Source organism: Gambusia affinis, linkage group LG09 (genome assembly GCF_019740435.1).
Source record: "Gambusia affinis linkage group LG09, SWU_Gaff_1.0, whole genome shotgun sequence".
Classification (NCBI taxonomy): domain Eukaryota; kingdom Metazoa; phylum Chordata; class Actinopteri; order Cyprinodontiformes; family Poeciliidae; genus Gambusia; species Gambusia affinis.
In genome coordinates, this window is record NC_057876.1 from 14,488,555 (window position 1) to 14,509,603 (window position 21,049).

Sequence of the window (21,049 nt, forward strand, 5' to 3'; positions counted from 1 at the left end):
TTTTGTAAGTTGTACAGGGACGTCATGTTTTTACATAACACTGATAAAGTGTCTAAAAAGGTTATTCAAGGGTTCTATCTTTAGGTTTCTTTGCAAATTCGGGGATTTTAACGTATATCTGTTTCGCTCTGCATTATTTTGACCGAATGCGTCACTGCTGGCTCCTTTGGTCAAACTAAGCAGTTGTTGAAATTCCCTTTTTGCTTAAAACAGTAAGGCTTTACGTCACTCAACCCCGCCTTCATGTATGAAATCATGTCACTCAGCAGCCGTCAGGTGGCGAGTCAGAAGTTGGAATATCGAAGATCACTGCCAAGCACTGATCAATAGTGTTACTCAGCTTTACAAAAGTGTGATGTATTTGCAATGTGGACATGAAGTGAAATAGGTCTCTCCTCTGCTGTGACTATTGGCAACGGTTTACTGCAGGACTGACGGCTGTCAAACTGACTTGGGAAGCGGGAAATGCTCAGAAATGCTGATTAAGCTCTCGACGCAGCTGAAGAGTGTTGTCGCCATCAAAATCTCTTGACAACCCAGAAGTCCTTAGATTTATCACCTTTTTAAAAGTTTGGATAAAAGTGACAAAGTTATCAAATAAAGCATTACTTCTTCCATTTTGCCCCCCTGCCAAAGTGGATACCGGAAAGTTTTTCTTGCTATGATGATGATGATAAAGTCGATCACCGCACAACAGTCAAGAGGGGAAGCTACTAGCTAGACCTGGTTCTTCATCTGGCCTGACAATGCAGAGGATTTTACAGATAGCCGGTAAGCTACCTCTTCTGTTTTATTAGTTCTTGCTGCCACAATGCACTGCTCGTTTCTTGTTGACTTTTTCTGTTCATCTTCTGCTCAGTTGTTCTTCAGTCATTTTTTTAACGTTGCTGTGGTTTTTTAGATGCTTGTCTATTTCCAGTTAGCATAATGCTAATGGTGTTCCAATATGGTAAATGTTGCTGACATTTCTGTTTTTAAATTAAAACTGAGAAGAATCAACTAATGAATAACACCTGACAGCAGAGGCCTTGGAGATGTACAATAGGATGACGTGATCACAGGAACAAACAAAAAAATTAACCCAGAAGGCCTAACCAGGTTCTTCTGGAACCACAACACCAAGAAGTTCCCCTGGATTTATCTGACAATTGGGAGCTCAGCAAAAATCTAACACAAATGTTCATGGAACCGAGTCAGCAAACAGGACTTACAACAGTAAGTCAACAGTACGACACCACATTAAAATATCACCTGACCCAGCAAACATCATGATATCAACCAAACATTCACACTATAACAGAAGAAGACACTCAAAACTCAAAATTAATTCAGCCGGTTGTTTGTTCAGAGTTAAACTTGTAGATGATCAAAAATTTGTTTTTTGCTTTTCAAAGTTTTGAGTCCAATTAAGAGGTGATTTGATCATGATTTCATACTATATATTTTGCAACCTATTGGAAAAAAAAGCTTTTATTGTAGTTCATTTGATATAGTACAGTTGTGGTAATTTTCCTACCATTCATTTGGATCCTTATACTGGACTAGGAAGGGAAATATACGGGCACTTTAGCCTCGCCAGGATTTTTCTTTTTGCCTGTGTGTCACAGCTGTTTGCTTGCTCTATTTTTTTCATACCTGCCTTTAAACACTCACACAGACCTGTGATTGTTTCTTGATTGTGGAATGTGATTGTTTCATCACATTCCACTTTATTTAAAGTAATAATCCCATAAAGGTATTACTTTATCATATCAGTGATAACATAGCCTACAGTAGTTCACGTTTAGGATACAGAGCACAATACAACATAACTTTTAACCAATTTTGAGCCTACCTTTTAACACAAACTTGGTTCTGATATTCAAATTAACTTTTTTATGTCACAGTTTTATGTTCAGCCTATGGGAATAGTCAGCACAACAACAACTTCCCATTTTTGGTGTCATTGCTTGTGTACGTTGCACCTCCAAGCTGTGGACTTTCACAAATATTCACAAATGCAAAGAATGATTCACAAATGCATAGGAGGATTCACACAAGATTCACATCTGTAATTCTGATGTAAACACAAATATGTCTTGATTTTTTTTAACTGCTTCTATTCTGTGGACTTAACTCCATTTGTGTATGAATTTTGAGACTCTCCTGACTTGGCTCAAGCCACACATGTCTTTTTTTTAAGCTACATATGTCTTTTATTTTTAACAGGGAATGATCTGCAGGGAATCAGATATCTTCCTTGTTACAGCCAATCATAACAACATACCTGTGGGGCTGTAACTTATGCCTAAGCCAATCATATTAACCCATTTCAACATTGTTGTATCCATATCGAAGTTCAGACAGTTTGGACCTCAACATGGCTTCTGGCAACGACAGCGGAGTGGTAGTAAGTAAAATATCTAACTTAACATTTAGATGTTTATCCCCATGTTACGAGTAGTTTTTTAATTTTTTTTTTAATTATTATTGTTAATTTGTTTATATGTGCAACTATTGACACAATCTACACATCTACACTAGCGCTTCTTCATGCTGTTTTACGTCAGGCTGGTGCCTTTCCATGTAGTTGAATTTCTTGTGAATAAGGTAACTGTTTGACAGAGTCTGTCTCCACAAGCCTTTGTAATAACATTCTTTGTATATTATTAGTTATAAATTTGTGGTCATTAAATGCTAAATTATTATAGCAATGTATTACATCAATTAAATCACATGTCTAGTATACACAAAGGGATTTTACATTACTGACATGAAATATGTTTCTATTTCATCCCCTGTAGATGGTGATCCATAGCCACAACCGAACTGTGACAGCAGCAAGGAGGAAGAAATCAATACATTGGAAAATAAAATTGCCCTTCACTGGATTTTTGAGAACATTCATAAAAGGCAATAAACGGTCTTTATATTTTATTCTTGTTTTAAATCGTACCTGCAATTATCTTCTCATAAAAGGCCTAGTTACTACAGTAACAGGATATTTTTATATTTAGCACGTTGATGTGTCTTCGTTTCATGTCATGTCAGTGTGAGCTGGACTTTACTGTTTTGTCAACTGGTCATGTTTCTCTCCCTCCTCAGTTCTCTCCTCTGTTTTTCAAAACCAGCACAGGGAAAGGAGATGAAAGTGAATGTTTGAAATTAACAGGAAAGCCCAGCTCGGACTAAGAGAAGAAAATCACAAATACGGAAACTCGGTAAGAGATAATTCATACATTGTTTACATTTCACAGTATATAAAGAAATCTTCTTAACATTCTAAACTACGAGAGGAAAAGACTACATGGATTTTACTTTTGTTACAAGACCCTTTAAGTCCAGCAACTGCATCTGTTTTATATTTGTCACCTGTAAGCATTGCTCATGTAATCATTACTTGATTATCTATGAGCTCTAAACAGAATTTGTTAATAAAATAAAATTAAGAATCTTATGAGAAAATTGTTACTTCCTATTTTTTTGAAAAATCTACTCCAATATAATTTTTTGTGGGTTGACTGGTATATTTTTCTTCCACAGTGACTCCAGATGTGCTGAGTGACCTGATGAAGTTTTGGATCGGGTGGAAACTACCAACAAGAAACCTCAGTGTGGAGGTTGTAACTTCAGCTTCTCCAGTGGCTCTCACCTTCTACAGGACGTTTCACCAGGACTTGGTGATGCTCTCGAGTTCCATAAGTTCTTGCTTTGGACTTGTGTAGAGGCAGATGACATCAACTTCTTGCTGTCACTCCCTCTTGTACCAATGATATCCCTTTAATAAAAAAAGAGCAATTATTTCTGAAGCTTGTTGATTCTCAAGGAACCTCCACATCTGTCGAGAAATTTCTCTTTTTTCAGAATGACTTCCTGTTTTTGAAGTTTTTTTTATATAAACACTTTATAGTCAATAGTAGCTTTTTTATTATTATTTCTCATCTAGCTCAGATAAAATATTCCAGGCCTATATGAGTCAGTACACGTGACTCATTTAGTTATTCAGTGTTTTGGAAGGAGACATATATGTTGCCAGATGGCATGTTCAGCCATGTAGGATATGTAAAATTATCTCTCCGTGTTCATAAAATGTCTGTTCGAATGAATTCTTATATAAGTATAATAATTCATCATTTTAAGACCAGGGCTTTTGTAACTATTTAAAATGTACAATCGCTATCTTGGGGCTAATGACAACTCCCAGGACTCATTAAGAACAAAGACAAAACACAGAACATAACCAAGTGTATTCTCCAGGCTGCATTCTCACCATTGGTTGAAACAGTGAAAATTGGTTGCAGATCTTTCCCTGTTTAAAAAAGAAAACAAAAACAACAAAAAAACAACAGTAGTTGTTTGATCCATGTCAGAGGAGTCTCAAAATTCACATACAAATGCATCGAAGTCCACAGACCAGAGGCATCAAAAATAGATGTGCAAATCTTCTGCTCATATGAGAATCCTTCTGTGCATTTGTAAACATTAGAACTGTTTTAGTTTGTTATCCTATATCTATAATATTACATTGTCAAACAGGACTGGCATTTGGATGAGCCTTTCTGATGGATAAGTGCTTTTGGCCAACTTTGTGGTGAAGTGGCTTGCCACGACTCATCCATTATAATTTACAGCAGGGTTGGAACTGAAAAGAAACTGGCACAATGTGGGATCGGTGACTTCTTAGTGAACATATCTCTTTTTTGCAAGTGGAGTGTTGCTCATTGCTTCTTTTGGTTAAGCTAGAATTTCACCACGTTGTGCCAAGCCCCTAGATTTCAGTGTTTACAGCTGCTATCTGAACACATACATGCGAACTTCAAAAACTGCTGCCTCCCTCTTTCCTTGCTGTACTTGTGCCTTCCTTTACATTAACAGTGTGTGTGATAGATGTAAATGGTGGACATTGTTGATAGATGTCTGATTTTGTTCTTAAGCGCATCTGGATTTATGAGCACTTTTCTCAATTTCAGCTTATGTTCAGTAGCTAGTTTCTCCAAGTCTTTGTAAATGAGGCTGTTGTTGACCATTGGTTCAGTTTATCCTAGAGTCTATTTTGACATTGAGACGCAGAACACTCATTTGCATGTTTGCTAAATATTTTATATTTAACGCAGCCACATTTGAGTTTGTATATTTTTGGTAAATTGATGGTTCATTTATTGTTAATTTATAAAGTTTTGTTATTTAGGCTTTGATTGGATGTCTTTCTAAGACGTGAACATTAACTGTCTCTGTCCGTGGTACTGAAACCACCACTTTTAAGCCTGAAAGTGTCGCGCTTGCTTAAGCGTGGGGATATTAAACATCACTTTTACACTGTTGGCTCTTCGGTCTCACTTAAAACTTTGAAAATATTTTTAAGACATTTAGCTGACCTTATGCATACGGAAAAAGAGTTTTTTTTTCTCCATTCTGTGTTTTATTGTTTTTGCTTTGTTCATTATATTTATATTTGTCTTGAGGATAGAGTTTTCGACATTGAGCTGAAAATATCAAGGTGTAGATGATGAAAACCGACTCACGGTGCCGCTGTGGGCTAACGTACAAGTGGAGCACATTTCTCCACCTACTGCCGTAGCTTTATGAAGATGACGAAGATTGTGACTTTCATTGTGTTCTCCTGCTGAGCGATAATTTAGTCAATTTCTAAACCATTTCTGCAAACGCCTGTAAACGCATTGTTTTTACGATGATGGGACACGAACGGTTTCTGGTGCTTGTTCTGATCCACTGCTTTGTTACCCTTACTGGGACAAGACATCTCGTTCAAGGAGACCTGAGCTATTCTTTTCCAGAAGAGATGAAACTGGGATTCATTATTGGAAATATTGCCAAAGATCTAGGAGTTGATCTCAATACATTATCTTCTCGAAAGGCCCGTGTGGATATTGAAGGGAGTCGGAAACGCTGCTGTGACATTAATCTGAACACCGGGGATTTAATCACGTCGGACAGAATTGACAGAGAAAGCCTTTGTGGTAAGAAACCCTCTTGTGTCGTGAAAATCGACCTGGTGTTAGAAAATCCTCTGGAGCTTCATCGAGTCAGTCTTCATATACAAGATGTGAATGATAATCTGCCTAAATTCAAAAAGAGTTTAATCGAAATGGAAATTAGTGAGTCTGCAGACAAAGGGAGCCGCTTCTCTATCGAGGAGGCTCATGATGCGGACATGGGTCAAAACGACGTTCAGAGATACGTACTTGAAAAGAATGATCATTTTATACTTTCAGCGGATAGTAAAAGGTTTCAGCTACAATTGGAAAATAATCTTGATCGAGAGAAACAAAAGGAAATTAATTTGCTTCTGACAGCTATAGATGGCGGATCTCCCCAAAAATCGGGAACTGTAGTCATACATGTTACAGTGCTGGATGCTAATGATAACGCCCCTGTGTTTACTCAGGTTGTTTATAAAGCAAGTGTACACGAAAACGCACTACCAGAAACATTGGTGATTACTGTTAGTGCTACTGATGCCGATGAAGGAGTGAACGGAGACGTGATTTATGACTTTGGACATGTGTCTGAAGAAAATCTAGATATATTTTCGCTTGATCCAAAAACCGGAGAAATTAAAGTAACGGGTGTGATTGACTTTGAAGAAACAATTTCATTTGATATTAGCGTTGAGGCCAAAGATGGCTTAGGACTGACCTCCTATGCTAAAGTGTTAATAGACGTTATCGATGTGAATGATAATGCACCAGCTATTTATATGAACTCCATGTCCAGCAGCACACCTGAAAACCTACCATCTGGTACAGAGGTGGGAATCATTAATGTACAGGACAGAGACTCTGAGAATAATGGACAGGTCCGCTGCTCCATCCAGCAAAATGTCCCTTTTAAGTTGGTTCCTTCTATTAAAAACTATTATTCTCTAGTGACCACAGGACAACTGGACCGAGAGCTAGTATCCGATTACAACATTACAGTCATTGCCACTGATCAGGGCTCTCCACCTCTATCCTCCTCTAAAGCTATTCACTTATCTGTAGCTGACATCAATGACAACCCACCTGTGTTTGAGGAACAGTCCTACAGCGCATATGTGAGTGAAAATAACAAACCTGGCTCCTCTTTATGTACTGTTTCTGCTCGAGATCCTGACTGGAGACAAAACGGTACAGTGATTTATTCTCTGTTACCTGGTGAGGTGAACGGTGCCTCGGTGTCCTCCTATCTATCTGTTAATGGAGACACAGGAGTGATCCACGCTGTGAGGTCATTTGATTATGAACAGTTCAGGAGTTTTAAAGTCCAAGTGATGGCCAGAGACAATGGTTCTCCTCCTCTCAGCAGCAACGTGACAGTCAATGTATTCATATCTGATGTGAATGACAACTCTCCTCAGATACTGTATCCAGCACCAGAGGGCAGCTCCTTCATGACTGAGTTGGTCCCCAAAGCTGCACATGGAGGGTCTCTGGTGTCCAAAGTGATAGCAGTGGACGCAGACTCTGGACAGAACGCCTGGCTGTCCTATCATATAGTCAAAGCCACAGATCCTGGACTTTTCAGTATTGATCTACACAGTGGCGAGATCAGGACACAGCGGGACATTTCAGAATCTGACAGCATGAAACAGAACCTGATTGTTGCAGTGAAAGATAATGGACAGCCCTCTCTGTCTGCCACCTGTTCAATGTATTTACTGATTTCTGATAACTTGGCAGAAGTACCAGAACTAAAAGACATTTCTTATGATGAGAAGAACTCCAAGCTGACCTCTTATTTGATCATTGCGCTGGTTTCTGTATCGACTTTTTTTCTGACCTTCATCATCATCATCCTGGGTGTGAGATTTTGTCGTAGGAGAAAGCCCAGACTGTTGTTTGATGGCGCAGTGGCCATCCCCGGAGCTTATATTCCTCCTAATTATGCAGATGTGGATGGCACTGGAACTTTACGCAGCACCTACAATTATGATGCCTACCTGACAACAGGATCCAGAACCAGTGACTTTAAGTTTGTATCATCTTACAATGACAACACGCTGCCTGCTGATCAGACTCCCGAGAAAATCCCGGCAGAATTTGCTGATCCCTTTGAAGGACTGGCGACACCTGAAGAGGTAAGAAACCAACATTTTTTTGGGAGGATTCTTTTTGCAGTTTTTCCTTTTCACATAATTTTTTCAAATTTCCGACATTTCTTTTTAATTTTACGCCAATAAATTTGGCGTAAAATTAAATAAATTTCTGGTGCAGTAGTTTGTAGTTATTTAGACACGTTCCAGTAATTAACCTATTTTTTATTTTTATTCATTTATTTATTTATTTATTTTTTTACGAATAATAGGCGTTTTTGTAACATGCTTTAGGAGCTATTCAAAGTTTTCAGTATTATTAATATCCTTGCGGTGCTTTGTTCAACAATGTTCCCCAATTGAATTGATATTTGATTCAACACATTCTCACACCCGACTCGTCATATATTGACAGTTGGGACGCCGTCTGACCATGCGTCACATATGTGACGACTTGGGCAGGTTCCTTCACCGTAAAATTTTGACGATTTTGACGATTTTGGAAGGTCGCATGTTTTACATGGATTATTTACGCGAATGGTCCTCGCAAACACTGCCGAGACTTCAAAACCCAAAAATTGGTTAGGTTTAGGGCAAAAATTACGGTAAGGCATCAGGTAAAACCCTTCGTGTCACATATTGACGCGAAAGGGGTACCCCTCGCGTCAATATGTGACGAGGACGGAAGTTCCATGCGTCAATATATGACGAGTTGGGAGTGAGAGTCGGTTGTTTGATTACCTGTCAACATGCGGTGGTAGTTGAATTTTAAGAAGTTTGTTTTGTCATATTATGAGATTTATTCAACTGATTTTTCTGATTTGAATTAAGGTGGCACATAATAGTTGATATGTTTCTTCAGTATTGTCTTTTCTTAAAGTATCTGTCCTTTGCGCAGTATCTGGGTTTTCCGCTTAACAGTTACTAACGTCGTTTTCAGGTGCTTTAATCATTTATGTTATAAAAATAGTTTAATCTATCATGGGTTGTTTGTTGTCGAAAAGCGGCAAATAACATATTGAAATAAAATGCTTCCAATTATCAAGTGTCACTTGCGTTAGGCATTTATAATCCAAAAATTTACGCAACTCATATTTCACCATTGAGTCATATTCATGGAAACTCAAAGCACTGTTGAAAAATTCTGCTTTTTAATTATCTTCTTCCCCTTGTTACGAACATTTGTTAATGTTTTGCTTTTTTCGTAATTCTTCCAGTGTGAAATGTATTTAAAATGTTTAATGTGGATCATATCAAAAAATACTGAAATATGTTCATTCGGAGAACTTGGAATACAATGTTCTAACATTCAAAAACAACTCACGGTGTCGCTGTTGGTTTACCCAATACATATCCTTACCACTCCACTTATTAATTCACAGAGAGCAGCTACTGCCTTGTCGCAGAAGCTGTTCAGCGCTTGAACATTTAAAATATTAGACTCTGTACTTGGATTCTTATGCAACATCTTGTTAATAGTGTTATCACACTGTGGAATTGTTTTCGTTTTAGTCTGGGGACCATTTGCACGGAAGATGGGAGACAGAGGAGTTTCTGTGCTTTTTCCAATCGTCCTCTTTGCTGCCATTTTTGTGATACCTCCTCTCGTTCGAGGAGATCTGAGCTATTCTTTTCCAGAGGAGATGAAACGAGGATCAGTTATTGGAAATGTTGCCAAGGATCTTGGAGTTGATCTCAATACATTTTCTTTCCGGAAGGCCCGAGTGGATATCGAAGGGGCTCGTAAGCATTACTTTGACATTAGAATAAGCACCGGGGATTTAATCACATCGGACAGAATTGACAGAGAAAGCCTTTGTGAGAAGAAACCTTCGTGTATCATGAAAATCGACCTGGTGTTAGAAAATCCTTTAGAGCTTCATCGTATCAGTCTTCGTGTACAAGATGTGAATGATAATTCGCCTAAATTTAGACAAAATGTGATCGAAATGGAAATACAAGAGTCTGCAGACAAAGGCAACCGCTTTTCTATCGAGGAAGCCCACGACGCAGATATAGGTCAAAACGATGTACAAAGATACGTCTTACAGAACAATGATAATTTTGCTCTTGCTGTGGACAGCAATAATGTTGAATTAGTCCTTGAGAAAAATCTTGATCGCGAGAAACAAAGGGACGTTAGTTTGCTTCTAACAGCTATAGATGGTGGATCTCCCCAGAAATCAGGTACTGTAGTCATACATGTTACAGTGCTGGATACTAATGATAACGCCCCAGTGTTTACTCGGGCTGTTTATAAAGCAACTGTGCCTGAAAATTCGCCACCGGAAACACTGGTGATTACTGTTAGTGCTACTGATGCCGATGAAGGAGTGAACGGTGATGTAACATATCAGTTTGGACACGTATCTGATTATGATATAAGTATATTTTTTATTGACTCAAAGACTGGACAAATTAAAGTAACTGGAGAGATAGACTTTGAAGATAAAAACACTTTTGAAATCAGGGTACAAGCAAAAGATGGCTTAGGACTGACCTCATATGCTAAAGTTGCAATAGAAGTTAAAGACGTAAATGATAATGCACCTGCTATTTATATCAAATCCCTTTCCAATTCCATACCGGAGAATGTATCACCTGGTACAGAGGTGGGCATCATTAATGTGCAGGACAGAGACTCCGAAAATAATGGGCTGGTCCGCTGCTCCATCCAGCATAATGTTCCTTTTAATCTCGTTCCTTCGATTAAAAACTATTATTCAGTGGTGACCACAAGACAATTGGACCGTGAACTAGTATCTGATTACAACATTACAATCATTGCTATAGATGAGGGCTCTCCACCTCTGTCCTCCTTTAAAGCTGTTCAGTTATCTGTAGCTGACATCAATGACAACCCACCTGTGTTTGAGGAACAGTCCTACAGCGCATATGTGAGTGAAAATAACAAACCTGGCTCCTCTTTATGTACTGTTTCTGCTCGAGATCCTGACTGGAGACAAAATGGTACAGTGATTTATTCTCTGTTACCTGGTGAGGTGAACGGTGCCTCGGTGTCCTCCTATCTATCTGTTAATGGAGACACAGGAGTGATCCACGCTGTGAGGTCATTTGATTATGAACAGTTCAGGAGTTTTAAAGTCCAAGTGATGGCCAGAGACAATGGTTCTCCTCCACTCAGCAGCAACGTGACTGTCAGTGTTTTCATATCTGATCTGAATGACAACTCTCCTCAGATACTGTATCCAGCACCAGAGGGCAGCTCCTTCATGACTGAGTTGGTCCCCAAAGCTGCACATGGAGGGTCTCTGGTGTCCAAAGTGATAGCAGTGGACGCAGACTCTGGACAGAACGCGTGGCTGTCCTATCATATAGTCAAAGCCACAGATCCTGGACTTTTCAGTATTGATCTACACAGTGGCGAGATCAGGACACAGCGGGACATTTCAGAATCTGACAGCATGAAACAGAACCTGATTGTTGCAGTAAAAGATAATGGACAGCCCTCGCTGTCTGCTACTTGTTCTATGTATTTACTGATTTCTGATAACTTGGCTGAAGTGCCAGAACTGAAAGACATTTCTTATGATGAGAAGAACTCCAAACTAACCTCTTATCTGATCATTGCGCTGGTTTCTGTGTCCACCTTCTTTCTGACCTTCATCATCATCATCCTTGGTGTGAGATTTTGTCGCAGAAGAAAACCCAGACTGTTGTTTGATGGAGCAGTGGCAATTCCCGGAGCTTATCTACCTCCTAATTATGCAGATGTTGACGGTACAGGAACTTTACGCAGCACCTACAATTATGATGCCTACCTGACAACAGGATCCAGAACCAGCGACTTTAAGTTTGTATCATCTTACGATGACAACACGCTGCCTGCTGACCAGACTCTGAAGAAAAGTTCGACAATATTTACTGATCCTTTTGAAGGATTAGAGACACCTGAAGAGGTAGGAAACTAATGTGTATTTTTGGATTTTTTTTTTGTCATGTTTTTATATCTGTCATAATATGTATATTTTTAAATTCAAATTATATATTAATAGGTGCGATGTAACTTGCGTATTTTTTTCAGAAGTGCCGCTTGTGTTTTAATTAGCGTTGTCGACTAACATAATATTGGTTCATTATTTTATGAACTTACTCAGTCACACTCCTGTATGCTATATATACCAACGGCTTTATTGTAAAACATCTTAAATTTATTTAACACTTTTTTGGTGCCTCTGAGAGTTGTGTTTTATGTTTCTATTCAGTTCGCACATTCTTTCTCAAATTAAGATAATATAATATTTCAATCCAGAGAGACTTGGACGGAGAAAAGAAGACAATTAGAAGAGTATATTGACATACAGAATTTAAAATCTTTGTCCCTCGGGCCCCTGCTGTGATATCGATCTTCACAACGTTTGCGATAAGCTTCAGATGAGCGTTCCCGATGCTGATAGGAATGACATCCCCCAGGGCCCGGCACTGGTGGTGGAGGTTGGAGAAGGATGCGGGCCTAAGGACCGAGCGAGTGGAGGAGTAGGGGTGGTGATGGGTTGAGCTCGGCTGGAGAGCGAAGGACGCCATGGATGGAGGTCCTTATCAGCTGGGACTTGGTCGGTGATTGGACGTGACGTGGCTTGGTCCAGCGTGATAGGTCATGGACGGTAGGCGGGACAGTCCAATTAGAGGGTGCCGGTGGGGATAGAAAGAGTATTCCAGTTAGAATGTGTGCATAGGCTTCATAATATAATATAATATAATATAATATAATATAATATAATATAATATAATATAATATAATATAATATAATATAATATAATATAATATAATATAATATTTAAAAAAATCCAATTGGCAATTTCTTCAAGATGATTTCGATATTACCTCTTTTAAGTTCCCTTTTCGTAAATTTTCCAGTGTGACACACGAAACATTAATGGGGTTCAGCGAAAGCAGCGCTGGCGCGCCTCTCTGAATCTCATCATGATGAATTAGCAACTCGGCACAAGGGTGAAGCAAAGGAAAAAAAAAATGTAAGGAACGAAAGACATTTATGTGATGTGAAGAGGTGAAGTAACTGTCAGATAACATGTTTATCTAAATTGGTGTTTATAACACAAGTTCATGTAATCCCAACGAAAGCTTCATCGTGCTCTTAGGGGGAACAAAATCCTCGGTGGGAGAGAGACAATGTACTGAAATTTGTTTAAAATTTGCAGTACAAACCAGAGCATTAAATGCCGCATTATTTTTTGATTGATAAAACTTCTAATATCTAAAAAATTAACTCACGGTGTCGCTGTTGGCTCATGCAAAACAACATATTCGTTGGCACTCCACCCATTAATGCATAAAAGGCAGACAAAGCCTTGATGCAGAAGCTGATAACACTTGGACATTTTGAGTACTGTCTACTTTAAGTGTTTTCCGCATCTTATAGCCATTACAGTGTTCTTTTTCGCACGGGTTGTTTCTGTTGTGACCTGGGGATCAATGATGCGGAGGATGGGAGACAAAAGATTTTCTGCGCTTTTTCTGATCATCTGCTTTGTTGCCATAATTGTGACAATGCCGCTTGTTCGAGGAGATCTGAGCTATTCTTTTCCAGAGGAGATGAAACGTGGATCTGTTATTGGAAATGTTGCTAAAGACCTCGGACTTAATCTTGGAACATTTTCTTCTCGAAACGCTCGTGTAGATATTGAAGGGGCTCGTAAACGTTACTGTGACATTAATATGAACACCGGGGATTTAGTCACGTCGGACAGAATTGACAGAGAAAGCCTTTGCGGTAAGAAACCCTCTTGTGTCGTGACGATCGACCTGGTGTTAGAAAATCCTTTAGAGCTTCATCGAGTCAGTCTTCATTTAGTTGATGTAAATGATAACTCGCCACAATTTAGAGAAAATTTAATCGAAATGGAAATTCAAGAGTCGGCTGAAAGAGGTAATCACTTCTCTATCGAAGAGGCCCATGACGCAGATGTAGGGCAAAATACTGTACAAAGATACATCTTACAAAAGAACGATCATTTTGTTCTCGCGGTTGATAGCAATAAGGTGGAATTAGTCCTCGAGAATAAACTTGATCGCGAGAAAGAAAGAGAGATCAGTTTGCTTCTAACAGCTATAGATGGCGGATCTCCCCAAAAATCGGGAACTGTAGTCATACATGTTACAGTGCTGGATGCTAATGATAACGCCCCAGTGTTTACTCAGGCTGTTTATAAAGCAACTCTGCCTGAAAACTCTCCACCAGAAACACTGGTTATTACTGTTAGTGCTACTGATGCCGATGAAGGAGTGAACGGAGATGTAACATATCAGTTTGGACACGTGTCTGGGGAAGATGCCAGTTTATTTTCTATTGATCCAAAGATGGGACAAATTAAAGTAACTGGAGAGATAGACTTTGAAGACAAAAATTCTTTTGAAATAAGGATACAAGCTAAAGATGGATTAGGACTAACTTCGTACGCTAAAGTGTTAATTGACGTTATCGATGTGAATGATAATGCACCTGCTATTTATATCAAAACCCTTTCCAATCCCACACCAGAAAACGTGTCACCTGGTACAGAGGTGGGTGTTATTAATGTACAGGATAGAGATTCTGAGAATAATGGACAGGTCCGCTGCTCCATTCAGCAAAACGTCCCTTTAAAATTAGTTCCTTCTATTAAAAACTATTATTCTTTGGTTGTCACAGGGCAACTGGACCGTGAACTAGTATCTGATTACAACATTACAATCACTGCTATAGATGAGGGGTCTCCACCTCTGTCCTCCTCTAAAACTATTCAGTTATCTGTAGCTGACATCAATGACAACCCACCCGTGTTTGAGGAACAGTCCTACAGTGCATATGTGAGTGAAAATAACAAACCTGGGTCCTCTTTATGTACTGTTTCTGCTCGAGATCCTGACTGGAGACAAAACGGTACAGTGATTTATTCTCTGTTAACTGGTGAGGTGAACGGTGCCTCGGTGTCCTCCTATCTATCTGTTAATGGAGACACAGGAGTGATCCATGCTGTGAGGTCATTTGATTATGAACAGTTCAGGAGTTTTAAAGTCCAAGTGATGGCCAGAGACAATGGTTCTCCTCCACTCAGCAGCAATGTGACTGTCAGTGTGTTCATTTCTGATGTGAATGACAACTCTCCTCAGATACTGTATCCAGCACCAGAGGGCAGCTCCTTCATGACTGAGCTGGTGCCTAAAGCTGCACATGGAGGTTCTCTGGTGTCCAAAGTGATAGCAGTGGACGCAGACTCTGGACAGAACGCCTGGCTGTCCTATCATATAGTCAAAGCCACAGATCCTGGACTTTTCAGTATTGATCTACACAGTGGAGAGATCAGGACACAGCGAGACATTTCAGAATCTGACAGCATGAAACAGAACCTGATTGTTACAGTGAAAGATAATGGACAGCCCTCTCTGTCTGCCACCTGTTCAATGTATTTACTGATTTCTGATAACTTGGCTGAAGTGCCGGAACTGAAAGACATTTCTTATGATGAGAAGAACTCTAAGCTGACCTCTTATCTGATCATTGCGCTGGTTTCTGTGTCCACCTTCTTTCTGACCTTCATCATAATCATCCTGGGTGTGAGGTTTTGTCGTAGGAGAAAGCCGAGGTTGATGTTTGATGGAGCAGTAGCCATCCCAGGAGCTTATCTTCCTCCAAATTACTCAGATGTTGACGGTACAGGAACTTTACGCAGCACTTACAATTACGACGCTTACCTGACAACAGGATCCAGAACCAGTGACTTTAAATTTGTATCTTCTTACAATGACAACACGCTGCCTGCTGACAACACTCTAAAGAAAAGTCCAACAGATTTTGAGGATCCCCTCTTGACTCTGGAGACATCCATTGAGGTAGGACTGTCATCTTCTCCCCAAATGAGCAACTACTTTGAGTGTTTTTTTTGTTTTTTTTCTTACTCAGTTATTAGTTTTTTTCTTCTATGATTTACTGTGTTCATTTGGTAAATAAGTTGCTCAGCATCTTCCCCCACATCTTCTATTAACCTTGCGGCAATGACTAACTGCCAGTCAGTTATTTGCATTTGCATTTTTCCCCAGTAGTTAGATGAACCCTTTTGTCATATCTTCCTATTATTGTTTTTGTATTAATCTTTAGAAATCTATTGAACCCTACAATTTGTGTTCATGTCCTCAAAAATCCTAAAATTGGTTATTCCTGTATTTTAGTTTTAAAACACAATTAACTGAGGCCTCAAGGGCATCAAGTGGAAAGTATAACATGTTCCTTAAGGCTTTTGGCAACCATTAGAAAAAAAGAGTTTAATTTCAGTCCGTTTGACATCAACAAACTTAATAGTGAGGCAACATGTGTGTGATCAGGCCTCGCTTACCTTAATTGCCAGGAAGATTAAGTTTATTGGTTTTCGTGTGAGAAGGATTTGCACTACTGTGACTCTGACCTTTTACAATGGTCAATTTTTCCAGAAACTTCTCTTTCTAAATTAATTAGTTTACATTAGTTTTTTATACATTTCTCAGTCACTTTCATTTCCCAGAACAGAATTAAAATTCCCAAAACGACTTGTTCAACCTTCAATTGATTATGTCGCTAGTGCACATTAAAAAATACTTCTTTCAACACGTTGCAAATGTTTTTGTACATAAATATTGGTATTTATTGACAGTTTTATGTATCTACATTTTCAATTGCTTTTGTCATGTTGATCAAAATTCATTGTTTGGCTTTCTGTTGAAATGTCTCCACTTCTTCTCCATTTAAGTATTAGTTTGATTATGTTAAGAGTTAAGAGCACATTTTGTTGCATTCAGGGAATGAACTCATTGTTCTCTTATATGCTGAAAGTTACAAGTAAATTATCTTTTCTTTTTTTATTTAATAAAATACTACATAACAAATAAGTTGCTTTTATTGATGTGAATGAACATAAATGATGGGCAGGTCTCTCTTTCTGTCTCTCTCTCTTTACCCCTTTCTCTCTTTGTCAACATGTCAGCTCATATCTATGGTACCCTTTTGCATGTGTCTTTGAGGGCAAAATTACATGGTCTATTTTGAATTCAGCAGTTGCCGTCAACCTAAATATTTCAGATTTATTTTACATTTTTATGGATAACCCAGTCTGAAAACAATCTTATTTTTCTGAGAAATCAAAAATTTTCTATTAATTTGACCACAGATGAAACCTGTAATGCATCTGGAGGGAAACTTTAAGTAATTGAAGTTTAAAGACATCCGTTGTATCCGTTGTTTGGCTCCTTCGAAGGTGTGCTGTGCGTATTTAGTTTCAATATTAAAAAAGAAAATAGATCAAGGTATTTTTCTTAAATAAATCATATGTATTTGTTTGTGGTTATGCTAAGAGACATGGTGTGAAAATAAAAGATGACTGGAGATGTCGCTCTTGGCCGTCAGAAAATTATCTTTGACCACTCCACCCACTGCTGACTGGGTGTTCAGTTTGCATTTTACAAAGGGAATGTTAGAATATAGTGGCCGTGTTGAACTGTTATTCGTGGCTTTATGCGTTTTATTACTTTGTGTTTTAATGGTGTTTTGAAACATTCGGTATAGTGTCCTTCAAAAACGATCAAAACGCATTCTTAGTCACGATGGGAGACAAAGGATTCGCAAGACTTGGCCTGATTTTGTGCGTCGCTTTATTTTTTGAAGCGCCGCATGAGGTACGTGGGGATCTGAGCTATTCTATTCCAGAAGAAATGAAACGAGGATCCGTTGTTGGGAATGTAGCAAAGGATCTGGGCGTTGATGTGCGGATTTTAGCGTCTCGACAAGCCCGTGTTGACTTTGAAGGCACTCGGAGGCGCTACTATGATATTGCAATGAACACCGGAGATTTGATTTTGTCGGAAAGGATAGACAGAGAAAGCCTTTGCGGGAAAAAAGCTGCGTGTGTACTTAAAGCGGGTCTGGTGTTGGAAAACCCGCTGGAGCTTCATCGTGTAAGCCTTAACATACAAGATGTGAACGACAATTCGCCACACTTCAATGAAAAATTGATCGAAATGGAAATAAGCGAATCGGCAGAGAAAGGATACAGTTTCTCTATTGAGGAGGCCCATGATGCTGATATAGGTTCAAATGGAGTGCAAAGATACATACTTCAAACAAATGAGAATTTTATTCTTGCTGCAGAAGGCAGCAAGGTTGAACTGAAGCTGGAGAATAAACTTGATCGGGAGAAACAAAAAGAAATCAATTTACTTCTCACAGCTTTAGATGGCGGATCTCCTCAGAAATCAGGTACTGTGATCATACATGTAACAGTGCTGGATGCTAATGATAACGCCCCAGTGTTTACTCAGACAGTTTATAAGGCGAATGTGCCTGAAAACGCGCCATTAAAAGGAATAGTGGTTTCTGTTAGCGCTAGTGATGCAGATGAAGGCGTCAATGGAGATGTCACCTATCAGTTTGGCCACATGACTGAAGACGTGGCAAATTTGTTTTCGATTGATTCCATAACGGGAGAAATAACTGTGATGGGAGCAATTGACTATGAAGAAAGACATTCCTTTGAAATAAGAGTTAAAGCTAAAGATGGATTGGGACTGAACTCGCAGGCTGAAGTGTTAATTGATGTTAATGATGTAAACGATAATGCGCCAGAAATTTACCTGAAATCCCTTTTAAACCGTATTCCTGAGAATGTCTCACCTGGTACAGAGGTGGGCATTATCAACGTTCAGGATAGAGACTCTGATAAAAATGGACAGGTCCACTGCTCCATCCAACAAAAAGTTCCTTTTAAGTTGGTGACTTCAATTGAAAACTATTATTCTCTGGTGACCACAGGAACACTGGACCGTGAACTAGTATCTGATTACAACATTACAATCACTGCCACTGATGAGGGCTCTCCACCTCTGTCCTCCTCTAAAACTATTCAGTTATCTGTAGCTGACATCAATGACAACCCACCTGTGTTTGAGGAACAGTCCTACAGCGCATATGTGAGTGAAAATAACAAACCTGGCTCCTCTTTATGTACTGTTTCTGCTCGAGATCCTGACTGGAGACAAAACGGTACAGTGATTTATTCTCTGTTATCTGGTGAGGTGAACGGTGCCTCGGTGTCCTCCTATCTATCTGTTAATGGAGACACAGGAGTGATCCACGCTGTGAGGTCATTTGATTATGAACAGTTCAGGAGTTTTAAAGTCCAAGTGATGGCCAGAGACAATGGTTCTCCTCCTCTCAGCAGCAATGTGACTGTCAGTGTGTTCATATCTGATGTGAATGACAACTCTCCTCAGATACTGTATCCAGCACCAGAGGGCAGCTCTTTCATGACTGAGTTGGTCCCCAAAGGTGCACATGGAGGGTCTCTGGTGTCCAAAGTGATAGCAGTGGACGCAGACTCTGGACAGAACGCCTGGCTGTCCTATCATATAGTCAAAGCCACAGATCCTGGACTTTTCAGTATTGATCTACACAGTGGAGAGATCAGGACACAGCGGGACATTTCAGAATCTGACAGCATGAAACAGAACCTGATTGTTGCAGTCAAAGATAATGGACAGCCCTCTCTGTCTGCCACCTGTTCCATTTTTTTGCTTATTTCTGATAACTTGGCAGAAGTGCCGGAACTGAAAGACATTTCTTATGATGAGAAGAACTCCAAGTTGACCTCTTATCTGATCATCGCGCTGGTTTCTGTGTCCACCTTCTTTCTGACCTTCATCATCATCATCCTGGGTGTGAGGTTTTGTCGCAGGAGAAAACCCAGACTGTTGTTTGATGGAGCAGTAGCCATCCCAGGAGCTTATCTACCTCCAAATTACTCAGATGTTGACGGTACAGGAACTTTACGCAGCACCTATAATTACGAAGCCTACCTAACAACAGGATCCAGAACCAGTGACTTTAAGTTTGTATCATCTTACAATGACAACACACTGCCTGCTGACCAGACTCTGAAGAAAAGTCCAACAGATTTCCTCCATTCTTTGACTGATAGTGATGATTCTCCCCAGGTAAGAATCAAAATGTCAGAATAACATAATTCTATATAATTTTAAGGCTTTTTTGTCATGTCTGGGTTGTTCTTGTATATATATTATCCGATTGTTTATTGCAATAAAAAAAAATCTCCACACCCACAGATTTTACTTTCAAACGGAAATTCTGCCTGTTTATAGCAATTTATTTTTTGGTTTTTAGACGCATGATAGACAGTATCCGATGTGGAAACGCCGATCGAAATAACACTAAAGCCCACTTCTCGCCTCTTAGTGAACTACTCACGCTTTACCTGCGATGTGTTGCTGTGAGAAACAGACTAAATGTTTCAATTATCTTATGGAATATCACAAAATTTTTTAAACATTTCATCAAGGTGAATTGGGACCTATTTATTTTACAATTCTCCATTCCCCTTCTAAGACTTTTTTTTTTAAAGTTTTTAGCCAAATAATAAATCTCCTTTAAGTAATTTTGTATTAACCATTTTATGCCAACGTAAAATTAACTTAAAATGCCTCTAAGTTTTTAGTAAAAAGTAATTATTTGTGATTATGGACTTTTAATAAACGTAAAGATCTCTTGAACTTGATTGTGTTTCTTATTCAAGACTCAGGATGAAAAATAAAGAAGATATCCTTCAATCTGACTATGGGTTCTCCTTACGTAATTTATTATTAAGCATTTTAAGCTAATGTCAAAAAGTAAAATAAAATAAATAATTTCTTGCTAGGTTCAAGTGAAAACTTTGGAGAATTATTTATTTATTTATTTATTCCCCTTTTTGTTGAGAGAGGCGTGAGAGAGTGTGTGGGGTTGTGGGGGGTATAGAACTTGCTTTCCGTGGTGCTGAATTACATGTTTATGTCTCCTATATTAGATGGAAAATATCTGAGGAATTATTTAAATCGTGATTTAAAGTAGAGGTTTTTTGATGCAGTCTTTCTAGTGGAATTGTGAATTTCAGACTTATTTTTTGCTTTCTCCTGTTTGTAATGTTAAATCTCTACTCATGGAGTCGCTATTGGCTTGCAGATAGTCTCTGTTCTCCACCCATACCAATATCGCAAACGTG

At 39.0% G+C, this 21,049-nt stretch overlaps 2 protein-coding genes and 1 long non-coding RNA gene across 8 annotated transcripts in view; all 3 read left to right on the top strand.

Moving 5' to 3' along the window:
* Positions 1-234: 234 nt before the first annotated feature.
* LOC122836630 lies at positions 235-4,321 on the top strand. 4 transcript variants are annotated; one of them, XR_006371589.1, is made up of 6 exons: positions 235-771; positions 994-1,215; positions 2,209-2,389; positions 2,784-2,902; positions 3,085-3,200; positions 3,523-4,321. It is a non-coding gene; the product is annotated as an uncharacterized LOC122836630 (long non-coding RNA). The 4 variants fall into 4 exon arrangements; XR_006371586.1 differs by having other exon boundaries at positions 1,021-1,215; positions 3,523-4,320; XR_006371588.1 differs by having other exon boundaries at positions 1,021-1,215; positions 3,111-3,200; positions 3,523-4,320.
* Positions 4,322-5,621: 1,300 nt separating this feature from the next.
* LOC122837441 (protocadherin beta-16-like) lies at positions 5,622-12,529 on the top strand. Its single transcript, XM_044127795.1, has 3 exons — positions 5,622-8,056; positions 11,212-11,931; positions 12,401-12,529. The coding sequence occupies exons 1-3, from the start codon at positions 5,669-5,671 to the stop codon at positions 12,527-12,529; spliced, it is 3,237 nt and encodes a 1,078-aa protein (XP_043983730.1). The 5' UTR covers positions 5,622-5,668.
* An 841-nt stretch (positions 12,530-13,370) lies between these two features.
* Positions 13,371-21,049, top strand: part of LOC122836611 (protocadherin gamma-C5-like) — a 249,501-nt gene continuing 241,822 nt past the window's right edge. Inside the window, exon 1 of one of the 3 annotated variants that reach the window (XM_044126293.1) lies at positions 13,371-15,863. In XM_044126293.1, the coding sequence (XP_043982228.1) occupies positions 13,467-15,863 (2,397 nt within the window). In that variant the 5' untranslated portion in view covers positions 13,371-13,466. Of the gene's footprint in view, positions 15,864-17,523; positions 19,989-21,049 lie in introns of those variants that run through there. The other 2 variants (XM_044126305.1, XM_044126319.1) reach the window with 2 other exon arrangements.

Bases quoted from the DNA above. Each gene is read 5' to 3' on its own strand.
- LOC122837441 (XM_044127795.1), top strand. From the start codon at position 5,669: ATGATGGGACACGAACGGTTTCTGGTGCTTGTTCTGATCCACTGCTTT. The intron at 8,057-11,211 runs GTAAGAAACCAA...AACTCTCCTCAG, and splicing joins GACTGGCGACACCTGAAGAG to ATACTGTATCCAGCACCAGA. The intron at 11,932-12,400 runs GTAGGAAACTAA...GTTTGCGATAAG, and splicing joins GATTAGAGACACCTGAAGAG to CTTCAGATGAGCGTTCCCGA.